Below are 16,610 nucleotides of genomic sequence, written 5' to 3'. Positions count from 1 at the left end.
CCCTGTACACGGATCTTGGCAATCTCAGACACACCCACAGGATGGGCAGAGAAGTTAAGTATCACTTGAGGGTGATACTTAACAAAAAACTCACATGAGTGCAGTGTATGCTCATCTCCCTGAAACCCAATGGAATCCTGGGTTGGATCCAAAGGAGACTGGCCAGCAGGGTGAGGGAGGGGATTCTGCCCCTCTGCTCTGCTCTGGTGAGACCCCACCTGGATCCACCTGGAGTGCTGGATCCAGCTATGGGGTCCCCCCCATAGGACCTGGACATGGAAGGACATGGAACCACTGAACTAAGTCCAGAGGAGAGCCACAAAGTTGACAAGGGGACTGGAGCTCCTCTCCTACAAAGACAGGCTAAGAAAATTAGGAGTGTTCAGCCTGGAGAAGAGAAGGCTTTGTGGACACCTCATAGCAACCCTCCGTTATCTGAGGGGAGCCGTCAGGGAAGCCAGAGGGACTCTTTATCAGGAGCTATAGGACAGGACTAAAGGGTACAAATTGAAGGTGGGGAAATTTAGGCTAGAGATTAGGAAGAAATATTTTGAGGGTGGTGAGACCCTGCAAAAGGTTGCCCAGGGAGGCTGTGGAAGCGCCATCCCTGGCAGTGTTCAAAGCCAGGCACCATAAGGCCTTGGGCAACCTGGTGTAGTGGGAGGTGCCCGTGCCCATGGCAGGGGGGCTGGGACTAGATGATCTTTAAGATCCATTCCAACCTCTTAGCATTCTATGACAATAAACCCCAGCAAACTATGACTGTCGGGGATCAAGCCTTTCTGACCAAACGGAGAAACATACACCTTCATTTAATCTTTTTTGCCCCATAAACATACAGGTCAGCCAGGATGGTGGGCCATGTTTAAAAGTAACTGTAAAAAGACTGAAACACCTTTGTGTTTTCCCTAATGACTTGCCTTTGGTAGGGAACAGGTGTTTTATAATGTACTTTGGACAGAAAGTAAAATTCTGATGAAAATTAAATGGTGCTACATCCTTACAAGTGCATAAAATTATCCATTGCTTAATCAGTTATACACACATACATGTTTTTTCCTGCAGAAGAGGCTGAATCACATCTTTATTTGACGTAATTATGCTAGTTGTAAAATAAAATGCAATTGATACGGAGTTTTCCTGGGTTTATTTGCCAAATGTAGCACACAAAACCAAATGGTAGGTTATCTCTGAACTTTTATTTCAAGTATCCTACACACATTTAAATGTAAAAATTACAGAAAAAAAAAGGCAATGTGGAATTACTTTGCTATGTTCTAGGCAATTTGTGTATCCCTTGTAACTATAAGTCATTCTGGTCAGGAGCCTCTTGGACTCCAGCAATGCAGACATCTACCCTGCTCCCAGAGCCAGTGCTGAGTGATGTACAGCTTTCTTCCCATCAACACTTCAAAATTAGTCAAACGATTACAGAAAGATCTTTTTGTCTACCCGGACAGTCTGGAATTCCAAACTGCATTAAAAATTCTAATTTTGCTGGTCAGTTCTTGAAGTATTTTTTTAAGACTCTGGTCCTCAGGGTGTGCAAGTTGTGATGCTTGGGCTTAAATTCTGACATTATGACTTGAACCACAGTCACTTTAAAGTCCTCTTCCTTCACCTTCTGCACTAGCAATCCAATAGAGGAAGGTTCCTTGGATTCAGAGCCTAGGATCACTTGCAGTTTGGCCCAAAAGAACAAATCTTCTCTCCTCTTCATAGTGTGCCCAAGTTTAGCTTTTCTCGTGTCCTTTTTCCACATACATACAACTGCCAACACCAAAAGCTCATATGTCCCATCTTCCATTCCTGTATCTCATACTAAGCTAACTTAGTACATCCCAAAGACATGGCTGGTTGATTTCTTCCAAGTCATGGCTTTGGTCCTCATTCGTGTAACTTGACTGACATAAGTGTTGCTTGTGTTTGGCTCCATGTTCTGTAAACAACATAATAAATCATCTTTACATGTCCTTAATATCACAGTCTTCTTCATTCTTATTTGAGATTAACTGTCTCACTGAAGCTTCCTATAGATTAAACTGAAAAATACGTCCCTATTTTTCCTGCTGAAATAAAAACTCCATTCAGTCCAGAAAGATTTTGAGAAAATCTTCCTTCTCAGCCTGTCTGTCACTCTAAGATTTAAGAGTGAACGATCCTTCCAGTGTAAGGGCATAAAGTTACCTCTTCATCATACTTGAACATCACATGATGGATTACATCTCATTTGCAGCAAAAGAACTTCATCCAGGATCATGCTCAGATCAGAGACAGCCCTGCACACATTTCTTTTCACACCACAGCACCTGCTGTGTTTGCTTCAGAAAGGTGGGAGATATCAGTCCAGTGAAGAGCTTCATCCGCTGGCTTTGCACAGCCATGGCCTCCCTACAACTCAGTCTTCATGTTAAAAGCATATTCTTGCTCAGAAAAGGAGGGCTTCACAGCAGAGTGAAATAAAGTTGATGCAAACCTCATAACAGCATTGTAACATATTGTGTAGCTGTAAAGGTATTTTTTAGCTGACTACCTCTCAAAAGTTACCGTAGTGCATAAGTGCTTGTCGAAGGCTTGTCCAGCACAAGCAGATCACTGACAAGGTACCTGTACTTTCAGGCTGTTGTGAAGAGACCATATTATCATCATATAATCTCTGCAGAGACCATAAATATTATCATTTATTTCCTCTCCACACCACTCAGCCATCCAGCTTGTGTTTACTGATGAGTCCACAGTGCCATCAACTTAAACTTAGACAGAACTTGAAGTAAGCTCATTTTTGCAAGTGCTGCTGCTGTTTAAATGCTGGAAAGTTGTTATTTCACGTACATTGATGAGGGTAAGCATGTGCTTCATATCTGGTCTGGTTTTTTGGTAACTGGGAGACATACTCTCTTTTCTTAGACATGTCTAAAAGAGAAAACACAAAGGAAAGCTTAAAACTGAGAATTCCTATGGAAGGCAATTAGAAAAAAGCTTTTGAAGATTTTCCTTTTTCTCTTTGCTAACCCTAGCTCATTACACCTTTCCCATTTGTTTGTCACTGGAAGCACCCACTACCAATAGAAGCTGCTGTTTCTTGCTAAATCAATTAACTTTATAGGACAAAAGCCTCAGTCAAAAAAGAAACTTTATATTTGATTCACATTTTCATCTCAACAGGCCTTGCATCAAGCTATTGCAAGTGTGCTTTCACCTGCTTTCAATGCAAGCCAGTGCCTGAAATATTTTCATCAAATTGTCAAAGTAAAGCCCCAGTCCTGCCAACCAGTTCTAAAGTGAATGCTGCTGTTGAGTTTGGTGGAGATAAGGCACTATCTTCACTAAAGAAGAGGACAAGGCAAAGCTGTAAGAACTTAACAGACATTTTAAATAATGAGCGTCACTTGTGAGATCAGGTCGATATTAAATTTTCATGAGAGCTAGGTTGATATCTGAGACGGGGCCTCACCCAAAAGTAAGACACACGTAATTCCACCAGAGCGAGAGTTATCTTCACTACACAGCTCTGCTTTTTATAACTGCACCACTAAAACTGGGACTGGTTATTTTTTGTAAGGGGAGGAGAGATTTCTGTAGAGATCTGAAATTCTTTCAGGACACCAAGAAGAACGTGAGGCATCTGTCTCTTCTGAGTGATATCCTTGCTTTCATGCTTCCATCCTAACAAATTCCTACAAGATTTTTCTCATCAAACTTTCGTCTGAATGGCACAAATTGCTGACAGAATTGTCAATCTAAAAAAGAGACAGGCATAAATTTAATTGCTCCCTGAAGATACATGGAAAGCTACATTTAGCACAGCTAATTAGATACACTCTGATCAACAGTTATGATTCATCTGCTGAGGAGCAAAACAAGGAGGCAAGTATGAAACAGGCAGCAAAAGTTAAATCTGACCTCCCAAAATTCTCGGGCTGGTTCTGGTTTTGTTTTTATTACAAATGCAGCCAGTGATGCATTGTACTGGTGCCCAAGATCCCTGCTACCTCTGAGCCAGGTGACTTCACTGCCACTGCACCCAAAGCATAGTTTTTCTTCGGTGGAGTGAGCTTCCCAAGTACCTTCTCTCCCTTCCTTTCCCAGAACTACCATCCAGCAGTAAAGGTATGGATAAACTCCCCAATGAGATTTTTCTCCATGTATTTTAAAGTGTCTGTTCAACAAGAAAGACATGACGTCACAAAAATGCTCATCTGAAATGGGGTTGACACCAATTTACCAGTTTGGAAACTGAGGAAAAGGCAAGTGGATTTGGACATGTCCATCATGCCACCACACGAAGTAATTCCACAGGTGGGGAAGGGCTCGTAGGGGTCTGTGCCTCCATCTTGCACAAATGCTGTTCCCAGGTACTAAACCAGAAAACCCATTGCCATGCCCTTAAACTGATAAGTAGTTTACACAAAGTAACTGGAAGCAGAAATAAGCAGCGAGAGTGCAGGAAAGTAACAGATAGTTTGAGTTTAAACAGAGTTAGATCAGAGTGCAGTTTGCTCTCTTTGGAACTCCATCCTTGTGTACCTCAGTTTAATCATAAATTAAGTACAGACACCAACTTCAGACCAGCTGTGTTCTTTGCTTCCTCTAGCAAAGCAAATGAGTGGGGTATTTTGGTTGGTATTGTTGCTTTGCTTATGAGAAAGATAATTACTTACACAAGTAAAGAAGATGAGCAGCAAGTAAAAAATCCCAAGGCAAGTCAGCATGAAGAGCTCGCTTTTGTATTTTTTTAGTTTGTCCTCTTCTATTCCAGGGCAACCTAAAATGTAAAGCAATATGGGTTATATTGATCTGGTGTGTGTAAAATATTTTAAAACTGTTACCTTCTTGACATGGAGCATGGGACAGTCAAAGCTGTGCACTGTACCTGTTACTTTTAACGTGACTGTGCTGCTCAGATTGCGTTCTCCGTTCTGCTCCCCCAGAGTGCACTTGTACGTCCCACTGCTTCGGCCGGTCACATTTCTGATCCTCAGCGAAAAGGAGGTGTCATTGGAGAGCTCCAAGGACCCCCCAGCTTCTTGTGGAAAATGAGATTCCATATCAAGGACTTCCCATGCTATTCCTTTGCTGTCTCCAGCCATCTGGAAAACACAAATATATTTCTCTTCTTGAGCAACACTGTCATCCTCAGTTTTAGGGTAAAGAAAATTTTAAAGCCGGCTTATGGCTGAAAATGTAGAGCCTGAAGAGAGGCAGGAGGGAGCACAACCACAAATCCATTTAATATGTTCATCCTTGCAATCCAAAAGTATATGGGGTTTTGCTTAAATGGACTCTATCTATAAATAGGAATTACAGAACTATTCTGTAATTCTGTAATTTCCTCACCTGTGTGGAAACCCAGGGCACCAGGAATATTTCTCTGTCTGCTCTGGGGTGCCCTGACCCCCAGGGCAACACTGACTTTGACCCTCATTCATGAAGAAACTTTCCTAGACTTCAAGATAAACTAGAACCCACAAAAGTGTGAAACAGATTATAGAGAGTAGTGTAGGTGTGTCACTTGGTGAGAAATTTAGGTTTTGGGATTTTTAGTATGTTGTGGATAGAAGCAAAATGGAGAGCACAGGGTGTTGTCCTGAGTTTCTTCTTCATGCTTCTTCTTCCTTCCTCTTCGTAGGTTTGGGTGGCATTTAGTAATTGGGCAGAAAAATCCGCATTGCAGCTCTTTGGGATCAGTTACTGGGTTAAAAGGGAAAATAATCTAGGTGTCAGTTCTTAATTGGATAGTTTAGTCTTAAAAGACCTTGTAACAAGAGACTGTTAGCCATTTTGTGCCTTGCTAATGAAAAGCTGCCGAACTCACAGTAATGAGACTGTTTTACTGATAAGAAATAATAAACACTTGAGTCCAAACACGAATTACTGTCTCAAGTGCCTTCAATCCGGCTGGTACGCCCTTGCACCTGGACAGCAACGTGACAGAAGGCAGTCTGCTCTCAGTGGGCCCATGCAGAGGCCCCAGGAGAGTTCAGACCGAGAGACACAGTCCACGGGGATGGAGCAGAGGCAGCAAAGGCAGCCCTACCCCGGCGCTTAGCGGTGGCCCTGGGGAGCAGAGGTGCCCAGGAGAGCACGGCAGCAGGCAGGGAGGCTCCACTGCGGCCAGCACACCTTCTGCCGAGCAGCGGTGACAATTAAACCTGCTGACCCAGCAAGTGTGCCACTGCACGAGGGCTCTGCCAAGCACTGGCATCCTCCCAATGCCTCCGCAGCCCAGAGCTCCCTGTGGGAATGCAGCCCTGGAAACTGCACTTTCCTGTGCCACTTTCTATGCAGCTGATCCCTGAAACCATGCTGCCTCTCTGGAGGAATGGAGGTTTCCCCCAACCCCGCTTCCCTCCCTTCCTCTCATGACTGGAACCAAGGAACAAAAAATTGCTTTCACTCCTTCAGATTCAGTTGTGTGAAGGTCACAAGCAGGTTCTGGTGCACTTGGGGAGCATTTGTGTGTTGAATTTCTTAATTGTAACCAGAAGAGCTACATTCCTTGGCGTTGCTGAGAGGCTGCTGGAGGAATGAAGTGTATTCCCAGAACAGTTCATACTGCGGGGCGATAGGATGCACTGAAAATGACAATTGGCTGGGAACCACAAAGAAGAGAGAAATCACTAAGTTGATGTGAAAGGTGGGAGAAGGGTTTGAATTAGCCTGTGTCCATTCCTATTCATCCAAGTTGCTCCCTGGGATTCGAGGCAGCATGCCCTCCATAAAGGCTTCCCAAGTAATGAATTCAATCTTTTTGCGGACCAGCAGAGCCAGAGCCAGCTCATGAGTCCAAGGCTCAGCATTTCAGCCAAATGTATAACTAATGTAAGCCAAGACTTTTTATTATTATTATTTTATTTTAATAGACACATTTTTGGGTGCTTACTTTCTATCAGCATAGCTACTGCATCGGGGTGTAACAGTTACACTGTAAGTTATTAAAATTAACACAACTTTCTCATACTGAGGCAAGGAGTATCTGGTTTCCCTTTCATGTGTTTGCAGGAGGAAAGCACACTTGAGAGTATGGAGAGAAGTAAGGGTCTGATACTCCCTTCAACACTGCTGTTTTTGTAGCCTAAAATGGTGTAAAACAAGCTGCAAACTGGGGAACTTTTCAGGAACTGAGGAATGAGACTAAAGCACAAAATTTCCTTAATTGTAAAGATTCTTTCTCAGAAAGGTTTTGGGTTTTTCAGTGCATCAACTGAAACACAGAGCAGTTATTTCCTGGGGCTTTCCACACTTTACCCAGAAAGAGGGAAGAATCTTCCTCTTAATCCGCTAGTAAATTTACCCCAGCTTCTTTTTCTTACTACACTCCGCCCTAAGCAGCTACGAGACAAGCAGTATGTATGGTGGTTTTCAGGCCCCAGGGACTTCCCTGTGCTACAGGGATTTAGGTATTTTCAGGCCTTGCACATTGTCAGAGATGTGGCCAGAGGAATTCCAATACCCAGGCTGGGCTCAGCTCTGGTTACAACTAGGTCAATAGCAGCTAAGTGGATATAGTTGACCTCCCTCAGATCTAATTTTTGCCACTCTCCCTTCCCTTACCACCCCCTTTCTCAGTGAAATTTAAAACTGCCCACAGGGCAATAAAAGGAACCAGCCTGGCTACCCTTTGCATTGCCCTAAATTGCAGATAGGAGGTCTGAGCTACACACAAAAAATTAGATTTGTTTAGAGATTTTTGGTTTTGTTTCTTCCTTTCATTTACTGGCAGCATAAATAATTGGTGTCCTGGGTGGTAAATGGTGGTGTGATTCTTGTGGCTGAGATCTGGGAATGAGAAAACACTTTGATCTTTCTGTATGCAATTGCAATCAGCGCTACTCCTAAAAGGGAGAACTCAATTAAGTCCATGCATCCCATGCCTGACCGTGCACTTATTCCAAGTGAGATTTTGGGTAAATGATTGAACTTTCCTATTTCATGGGAACAGTGAGGGATAGGATTGATTATTGCCTCCAAAGCTTTTTAAGGTGCTTGGCTGCAGCTGCAAGCACAGTGATGGTGACACTGCAGACAGGACTATCAGAATTTTGCCTTAGACATGCTCTGTGTAAGGCAAAGTGGTGTCATGAAACTGCGCTAACAACATGTTTGTCCCCAAACCAAGAAGAAAAAGTTACTTTGTGGCCTAATCTGGCTCCCTCACTTGCTGTGAAACCACTGGTGACCCACATGGGGGTTGTGATCCTTGAGTCTGGGGAGGAGGAGGAGGAAGGGGTCATGTGTGGGTTTAATTCAGAGTTTGCACGCCTTTCTTCCTCCATTAAATCTCCTCTTTACTGAAGGGCGAGGGCAGGCAAGGCAGTCTGCAGGCGTGCTGTGTGCCCAGCAACATCCCAACATTTTTTAGGCTGCAGAGACATCTGGTGGCATTTTTCCAGCCTGTGCAGGCAGTGCATCCACCCCTACTCACAGGTCGCAGCAACCTTTTCTCTGATGCCTGAACCAAGCCTTTTTCCACAACAATCTTATCTCCTGTTATCTTTATAGGAAAAAACAAAAAAAAAACAAAATGCCCCCTCCCTTTTTAAATTCTCTACGTAGCAAGTAAACATCTGAGCAAATTTGCAGAGTGCATCCTCATATCCCAGCTGTATAAAAGGAAGTCCATGAGATGTTCAGTAAGGTCATTGTTCTGCCTCTTGCTCTATTCAAGATAACCTCTTTCCCACCCCAAACCTAATTAAAATTACAAAACTGCCACTTTGCTTGCCACCTCCTGTGAATTACTTGGCAGACTCTCTCACTGGACAGATAATTTTGCAGCTCAAGCTTCTATGCTAAACCAGCTCTAATTCCTGCCAAGTGTCCTCCAGGTGATACCACAGCCCAAGGTAAATGCTGGGGGTTTTACCTAATTTATTCCACAGAAGCTTAACAGGATCAAAGCAAGCACTGCCAGAGACAGAAATCCACTTGTGTAGGGACCATCCTCTTCTTTAATCAGTGAAAAAAAATATTTTCTTCTCACGTTTCATTTGTGTTTCATGTCCCTTACACCTCACTGCTGAGCAAACTGCAGCATGCCAGCTTCCCCTGCTCCCCACCTCCAAATGGAGGAGAAAAGGAGCATATTCCTGCTCCCATGTTTGCTGCTAATGGATTTACCAAAATTCAAAAGGCAAATGATGACTTGTGTGGGGACATGTAGAAAATTCTACTAAATCTGTTTTCATAAAAAGGGCCTTGTTGGCATGCAATCTGCTGGGGGTTAATTCCCCCAGAATTTTGCTGGGGGACTTTATGGCAAAATAATTCTGCCTATCTGCATAAAATTAGGCATTAAGAAAATTTAAAAAAAGAAGAAATGTGAGTTTATATTTAATGTACTGTCCTTCAGCAATGTCTGTGGCAGACTGAAAGATCACCTGGCAGAATATCTTCAGCAGAGCCTGAAGTGAGGTGGTCCTTAGCCTCTGTTCAGTCCCTGCTGAGACACATCCTGGAGTGCTGGGCTCAGTGCTGGGCCCCCAGGGCAAGACAGATCCGAGGGAGTCCAGTGAAGGGGCACAAAGATGAATAATATCTTGGAGAACCTGACATGAGCAGAAGGTGGAAGAGATGGTTCAGCCTGGAAGAGACCAGGCTCAGGATCATCTTATCACTATTGGTTTAACCTGATTAACAGGAGGCTAGAGAAACTGAAGGCAGACTCTTCTCAGCGGCCTTCCTGAAATTCAGGAAATTCCACTTAAGCAAAAGAAAACCCCTTTTTTACTGTAGGGGTGGCTGAACACTGGAATGGGCTGCCCAGAGATGGTGTGGAATTTCCACCCTTTGAGATATTCAAGACTAAACTGGACAAAGCCTTGAGGAGCTCTAGTTGTCAGGTTTTAGTGAGTTTAATTGAAAATTATTCTAGTCCTCAAAATCTTGGAAACATGTGATCTAAAGAGGTTGTGATTTGCCCATAGATATTCTCTAGTCAATTGACTGATTCCTATTAAGTTTCTCCTAGCCTGGAGCTTTTTGGTAAGAACAGTGGATATTAAAATGGGATATGTTTAATTGAAAATACAACTGAGCTGATATATTTCTCTTCTCTGACTGTATGAATTATGGAAAATAGGTAGAATAATTAGGGCCCCAAAATTCAAGTGCCCTTCAGCAAATGTTTCTTTTTCAGAGAACTAAAAACAAGGTGGTGGAATGAGGAGGAGCATTTAGCTCAGTTCTAGCTGGCTAGGTTTTAGCTATTGTTTTGAAAACTGCTTCAGCATTGCATGGCAATACCCTAAAAATGGCAATTCACCCCTGCTGTAGTGCTTGCACCCAACTAATCAATTAATGTTTAATTTTATCATGAACAAGCCCAAGCGAGCAGTTCTCACATTAACTCATGTTCTCTGCTCTCATTAAATAACTTTTCTCATCAAACTTCTCCCACACTAAAGTGGTACACTGTCTTCCAGGTAAATCAAAGTGCCAATATAAACTGCTTTTCCAATAAAAGAAAATTTTTATTTCAGCAAAAATTTTTTAGTTCCAAAACTGATGTCAGTTTAAAGGTGGAACATATTAACATCCGATTATTTTCTGGTGAGGGTGAGATAATTGTAAAAATGGTTTTGTTTAAAATCATACCAGGCAAAATGGCCAAGTTGAAATTTCTGTCTGTTATAGAGAGCTAAAAATCCACATAAGGCCAGAAGGAATTTATTTTCTGAAGCAAAATATATAGAATTCTGGCAATGCCCAATAGCCAACATATAATGAAACACAACTGAGCTGAAACTGCTTAATAGGTTTATTTTTCAGCACAAAAAAATGCTTCCACATTTGATTAGTGCTAATGGTGCATCCATATGGTTCCTATACAGTGTCATGTAGAGATACCAAAGTTAAATTTGAAAATAACAGACATAAAAATTGTGGGCACATGTGAGTGAACTTTGAGTGTGCTGTAAAAAAGGGGGGGAACAGAGGGGAGATGAGGAAAGAAAATCCAAAACCCAACCCTAAAACAACAGTGAAGGAACTATGTGTGACACATGAGCCAGCTGGAAAAGCCCTTTGACTCACTCACACAGACTAAACACTAAACTATTGTTTAGTTGATTTGGCTTGATTTGATTTTCTTTTTTTTATCTAAGGGCATCCAGCCTTAGCTCATGTCAGACAAAAGAATTGTTTTGGTCATGAAATCATTTCCACTGGTCCCTTCCTGTCTAAATCATTAATGTGAGGAAGCTACTTGGGGATGAATAGAAGTCTGAGAAGCATTGGACTGCATTTCTTTGTGTAGGTTAGAAATTCAGCTGAAGTAATTTAGCAAATATTTACCTAAGCTAATATATCACAGCTATGCACTTTTAGCAAAAGTAGTTTCCTTTGAAGGAAGGTGCAGTCAATATTATGTGGCTAAACTATTTATTCTTATTTTGTAATATGAGTTCCCCCTTTTATTCTGCCGCGATTTTATATATTTCAAAGAAGTGCTATAAAGTTAACAGATTTCTCTCCACTGAAGCACAGATTTCTTTCCTTGTCCTCAAGATTTATTTTAGATTAGGATTCTTCTGGCTATCACATGAAGAAAATAGTGTAATATCTACTGGGACTTCATTTGTGTGTGTTTAAACTTGATTTTCAAACTGGATATAAAGTGATAATTATGAGGGTCTATGAAGTGATTCTCATTTTCAATGCACTTCACAAAGAGAAACTATTCAGCGATCAATAGCCCTACGAGGCAGAAAGGTAAGCAAAATTTCATTACGCAGATTCTTGTCCAGTAGGTGGGCTGTAGAGATTCAAATTGTCTATTTCCATAGACAATTCCCAGTGCTTAGGCAAAAAAGGCCTAGTTTTCAGTTCTCAGCTGGCAAACTTCCACACTCATATATGGGTTTATGGCATGCAGGCTACCTAGCACTCCTAAAAACATACCACACTTTAAGACTATCATAATTACGAATTCTTTTCCACAGCCTCATATTGAATGGAAAGAGACCTGCACCAGGCTGGAAGAGGACTTGGTGCTCTACATTCTCCCCAGTGTGTTCAGCCAGCTTACTTCATATATTTTTAAGTAAAAATCATTTTGTCTGAGCTGACTGACTGTGGTCCTTATTCTGCACAGATCTACTTACACAGGTGACTTCCTGCATGAGGATAATTAGCTCCAATAATTTTTGATGCACAGCAGGTCAAACACATCCATGCCTTTTTTTTTTTGCAGTATGAGACATTAGCAAAAGCAAAGGAATTGAATGCAAACCTTTTTTTACACCCAGTTGGATTCTGACACCAGAATATTAACTCCATTATAAAATTACTTCTCTATACAGAAGATACTTTTAAATTATAACCTTTTTTTTAGCAGATTGTAGCAAACTGGCCCTTATTTGGTCTGAGCACACAGAGGTGCCCATGCGAGGGAGTGGTTTGCTCACAGAACATTCACTCTGTGCAAACAGCTGCACAAGCAGCACCATAACATTGCCACCATCATTTTTTTAAAGCAGCAGAAGCAAAGGTTAATTGCTTGCATTCACTTCACAGTTCAAAGTGACCTCATACAAAAGATTTCACCTAACAGCTGCTTGAACTTTACAGCCTGAAATTTCCTACACTTTGTTGGAATTACCTTTTAATTAGTCCTTTGGGATTGTATGTGGTGTTTATTGATTAATCCTTCAGTAGTTGTTTTTAAATAACAGAGTAATTACCTGTGTTGGGTAGCCCAGCCATACTCCACCATTCCCTCACCCTCCTTTGCAGTGTTAAGTGGGGACAGCAGCACAGAGCCAAAGTGTAGAGAGGGGAGGAGAAAGATCTCCAAGCTGCTGCCTATTTAGCCAGCCCCATAAGCAGAGGTATTGCTTGTTCAGCACAACACACTGAGCCTAGATTGCTTTTCCCCATGGAGAGTCAGGCTTTTTAGATATGGAGCTCTGCTTCTCCTAATATGGCTGCGACTGTGGCTTGGGCTGGCGTCACCTCCTGCCTGTCCCCACTTCCCACCTCTCTCGTGGGACAAGCAGACAGAGGACTGCCATCCACAGATGGCTGGTGCCATCAGCCCCTGAGGACTGTGGCAAGAGCTGACAATAGCCAGACTTTTGCTACTTTTTGTGTCAGCAGAGAAAATAAGTGTGAGGCTCTGTCATGCTGGACACTGGAAAACTGGTCTTTTTCCTGAGCCAAGCAGCTGAAGCAGGAAGAGCAAGGAGACCATGGAGGGAGTGAGGGAATATAGGGACAGGACAGGGGACATGCAGTGGCAGTCTAGAGTGTGACAGCATGACGGATGCAAGGGGAAGCAGCACCAGAGAGGGCCCCCACAAAAGGCATCATCAAATACCACCCTCCTGTGTATGTGCAGTCATTTTGTGTCCAGGTGGAACTGCAAAGAGCTACGAGGCAACACAGAATTGGGTTCATAGGCTTTCCTTATACTTCTTCATCAGGGAATGGCTTTTGGCTGCTGTTTACTGCTTGGCCCTCCCAGCTCCCACTGAACTTGGAGAAGCACGTGCTTCTGGAGTATCCCCACACTTCAGCCTGTTTTTGTTAACTTCCAACACTGCTATGAGGGAGACTATTCCGGGGTCCACTCAGCCTCTCTGTTTATTCCTCCTGACCCCCTACCACTTCTCAATTCTTCCAGGTCCACCAGACGGCATGGTTTGCCTTCCATGAGCTCTCTGCTCTTCCCAGAGGAAGGGAGCCTTCAATAATTAGCACATATCTGGATGGAAAATATAGATCCTTATCCAGTTTTTGAGGCAGAAAATAAAAAGAATAAGTTGACTCATATTCCAAATCCTATAGTAAAATTCAACCGAAAGCATTATTCCCTCTTCTCTGTTTACCACCTGTGCTTTGTTCAACAGTTTTGAAGAAGATGCTGCACTTGGTGGGTTGGCAGTCAGATGTTCACAACAGCTCTTGTGAGGTGCAGTTGCCATCTGGTCTGTAGGCAGATGCTCACTGTTGTACCCGCAATGAAAGTCAGGTGCATTGCAAGTTTCAACCTCAGAAGCTGTATCTAATGGCAAACACTGTTTGTTGGTTACTGTAGGAAATGAGTTTAAAACTGAATCTGACCGAACTGCTGAGAAGCCAAGGCTGTGGCTTTAGGTTCCGGCAGAGATAAATTAACGGTTTTCAACACCCATAAATAAGGTTTTTTCCTCTTCCCTTCCATTGCTCTACCATCACATGGGAAAGTAATTCAACTCTGTAACCCACAAAATGTTTATTCACAGTTTGATTTTCCACAAAATTATTGATTATAACAATCAATAGAGAGTTCACTTAACAGGTAACAGCACTCCCAGCCATACACTCCTGCTGCTTAGCATGGAACCACCAGGAGTGGCCCATGATAGGGAGCAGGAGTGTATGGCTGGGAGTGGGGAATGGAGGAGATCAAAACCTTCCCTTTTCTTCCATTAATTTGGCTCACACCATAAGCTGAAGCTCTGCACTGAGGTGCAGATTTACAGTGCTGTACAGTCAACAGCCACCTCCTCCACCACTGGGCAATTCTACCTCTCTTAGAAATCTCATCTTGGTAATGTTGAGTGGGACTTTTCTACCCATTAGCTGATTGATTCTTGTAACCCCTCCTGTACACAGCAGGGCTCTCCTGCTCTGGAGACAGAAACTCTGAATCAGAGCAGTCAAGATGCAATTTTTACTTCATGACTGCAAAGAGAAAACTCAGAATTTCTAGCTCTCCATCTGTCTTCTGCTCACACTCTGCCCTTATGCCCACCCCACTAGTCAAATCTTCCTAAAGAATTGGCAAGTACTTTTTCAGTTTTTGTATTTCAAAGAACAAAATCATCTCCTGTTTTGAGGAGATTAAACAAGAGCAACATCACTGATGTTGAGAGGCTTAAATACCATTTTTTTACTTTGAAAAAAATCCTGGAAGACTCCTCTTTGGAGTAGTATTTGGCAGGTTGTACATGGGGCATCACCTGAATTTTGGTCCACAGAAGCCAGCAATAATTAGATAGAAAAGCAGGCCAAGAGCAATTCAGGGAATCACGCTCAAACAGCCTATCTCCAATGACACAGAAAAGGCCTGTTCCCCGTGGTCAGCTCAAAGATTTGCAGTGCTGCCTTCTCTCTGCTGCACTAATGGGAGGATTCCTCTGCAGAAAACAACTCATTTTGTACAAGACAAGCCAGTATCAGCTAGGAAAGCAAAGGAGACTGCACAAGTAACTTAGACTTTTTTCTTACTTTATACCAAGACGCTGTCTGGTAGGAGATTGAGGAGTCCTGAAGAGCTTTACAGGGCAGCACCACGTCCTCAGCACACCTCACAGCAACATCTGGGATCATCACAGAAGTCCCACGGATCAAGCACCAAACTGCAAAGCACAGGTACACATCACCTTTAAAAAAGATTGCTTACACAATCCTTCCCAAAAAATATCCCCACAAAACAAAGATGAAAGAAGGAAAATTGCAGAGCTGCCCACTTACCATTGCACAGGATGACGAGCAGAGCACAGACTCCCAAAGACATGGCTTTTATGCTTCAGATGACAGAGCAGCAGCAGCGTGCCTCTCTGCAGGATGGGCTGTGAGAGCAGAGTGAAGCTGGGACTGCTTCTAGAGTGATATTTCTGGAGGCAGACTGGGGAATCCCCCAGACTTATCTTGAGGGTTTCGTCATAGGGAAAATCCCTGCATGTATGAACCAAGGCTCCTCCCCCTAAATCTGTGAGGTCACTCCCATTTCTGCAAGCACTCGCAGTGGTAGGAACTTATCTCCCTTTCTTCCCTTTTTCTCCCCCTCTGTACTGATCTGAACAGAGTTAGGTCTGACTGAGGGGCGCTGTGGGTTGGTGTGAAGGCCATCAAAACCAGCACTCAATGAATCTCTCTTGAGTGACAAAATGTCAGGGGAAAGGGCTTACCAGCTCAAAATCCCCCCTCAACCTTCTCTCTGCAGTTCTAACAGCACAGGTTAGAACTGTTTGCAAAGGCTGGCCTCATGATGTGACATTTCTGAAACCACATTTAAGACCTCAGGTCACAGCACCACAGAAACACTTTGACTTGGGGCTAAGGGCAAAACAGGAATTATCAGCATGTCTGAGCCAAACAAACTATTTCAGTAGAGCTACACATTTAACTCTGCAGGTAGGCACACATGAGGCAGAACGTTATCTCTTCTTGGCATATTTTGTCATTTTCAAGACAAAAAAAAAGGCATCTGCAGTGACATAACTTTACAAATTATATGCTGGAAAATTTAATCTTGGAAAAAGTCAGGGCAGTTCCCAGAAGAGGAACCATTTGGACATCCCCTCTAGATATCTGGAGGGGGAGGGGAAATCCTTTCCCTGTGATCTGTGAGAGCTGTTTACCCCTTGAGAATTCTTGAGGAAGTCCAAGGTCGATTACAGAAGCATTTACAAATCCTGAAACCGAAAGTTGCTCATGTTATTTTTGGAAAACGCTTGTGGCTGTTGTCTTTAGGCTACTGAGATCATGAGGGAGAGAAGCTATTTAGGAGAGGGGGGGTTAAGATTTGATGAGTGGAGAATGGATGGTCAGCCCCTTTTGAAAACCAGGGTTCTGGAAGCCACTCCAGTGTGGGCATCCTAAATCCAAATCACCTCTAGAAA

The 16,610-nt window shown here is 42.9% G+C and overlaps 1 protein-coding gene across 1 annotated transcript; it reads right to left on the bottom strand.

Annotated features, from left to right (window-relative positions):
* Positions 1-1,179: 1,179 nt before the first annotated feature.
* CD83 (CD83 molecule) lies at positions 1,180-15,604 on the bottom strand. The gene is made up of 5 exons (XM_064703412.1): positions 15,460-15,604; positions 15,214-15,344; positions 4,874-5,090; positions 4,662-4,765; positions 1,180-2,913 (listed from the first exon to the last, which is right to left on the bottom strand). The coding sequence occupies exons 1-5, from the start codon at positions 15,500-15,502 to the stop codon at positions 2,755-2,757; spliced, it is 654 nt and encodes a 217-aa protein (XP_064559482.1). The 5' UTR covers positions 15,503-15,604; the 3' UTR covers positions 1,180-2,754.
* Positions 15,605-16,610: the final 1,006 nt, after the last annotated feature.

The sequence above is a fragment of the Zonotrichia leucophrys genome, chromosome 2 (assembly GCF_028769735.1).
Source record: "Zonotrichia leucophrys gambelii isolate GWCS_2022_RI chromosome 2, RI_Zleu_2.0, whole genome shotgun sequence".
Classification (NCBI taxonomy): domain Eukaryota; kingdom Metazoa; phylum Chordata; class Aves; order Passeriformes; family Passerellidae; genus Zonotrichia; species Zonotrichia leucophrys.
Note: the sequence above shows the minus strand (reverse complement) of the source record. Positions and strands in the feature narration are given on the sequence as shown.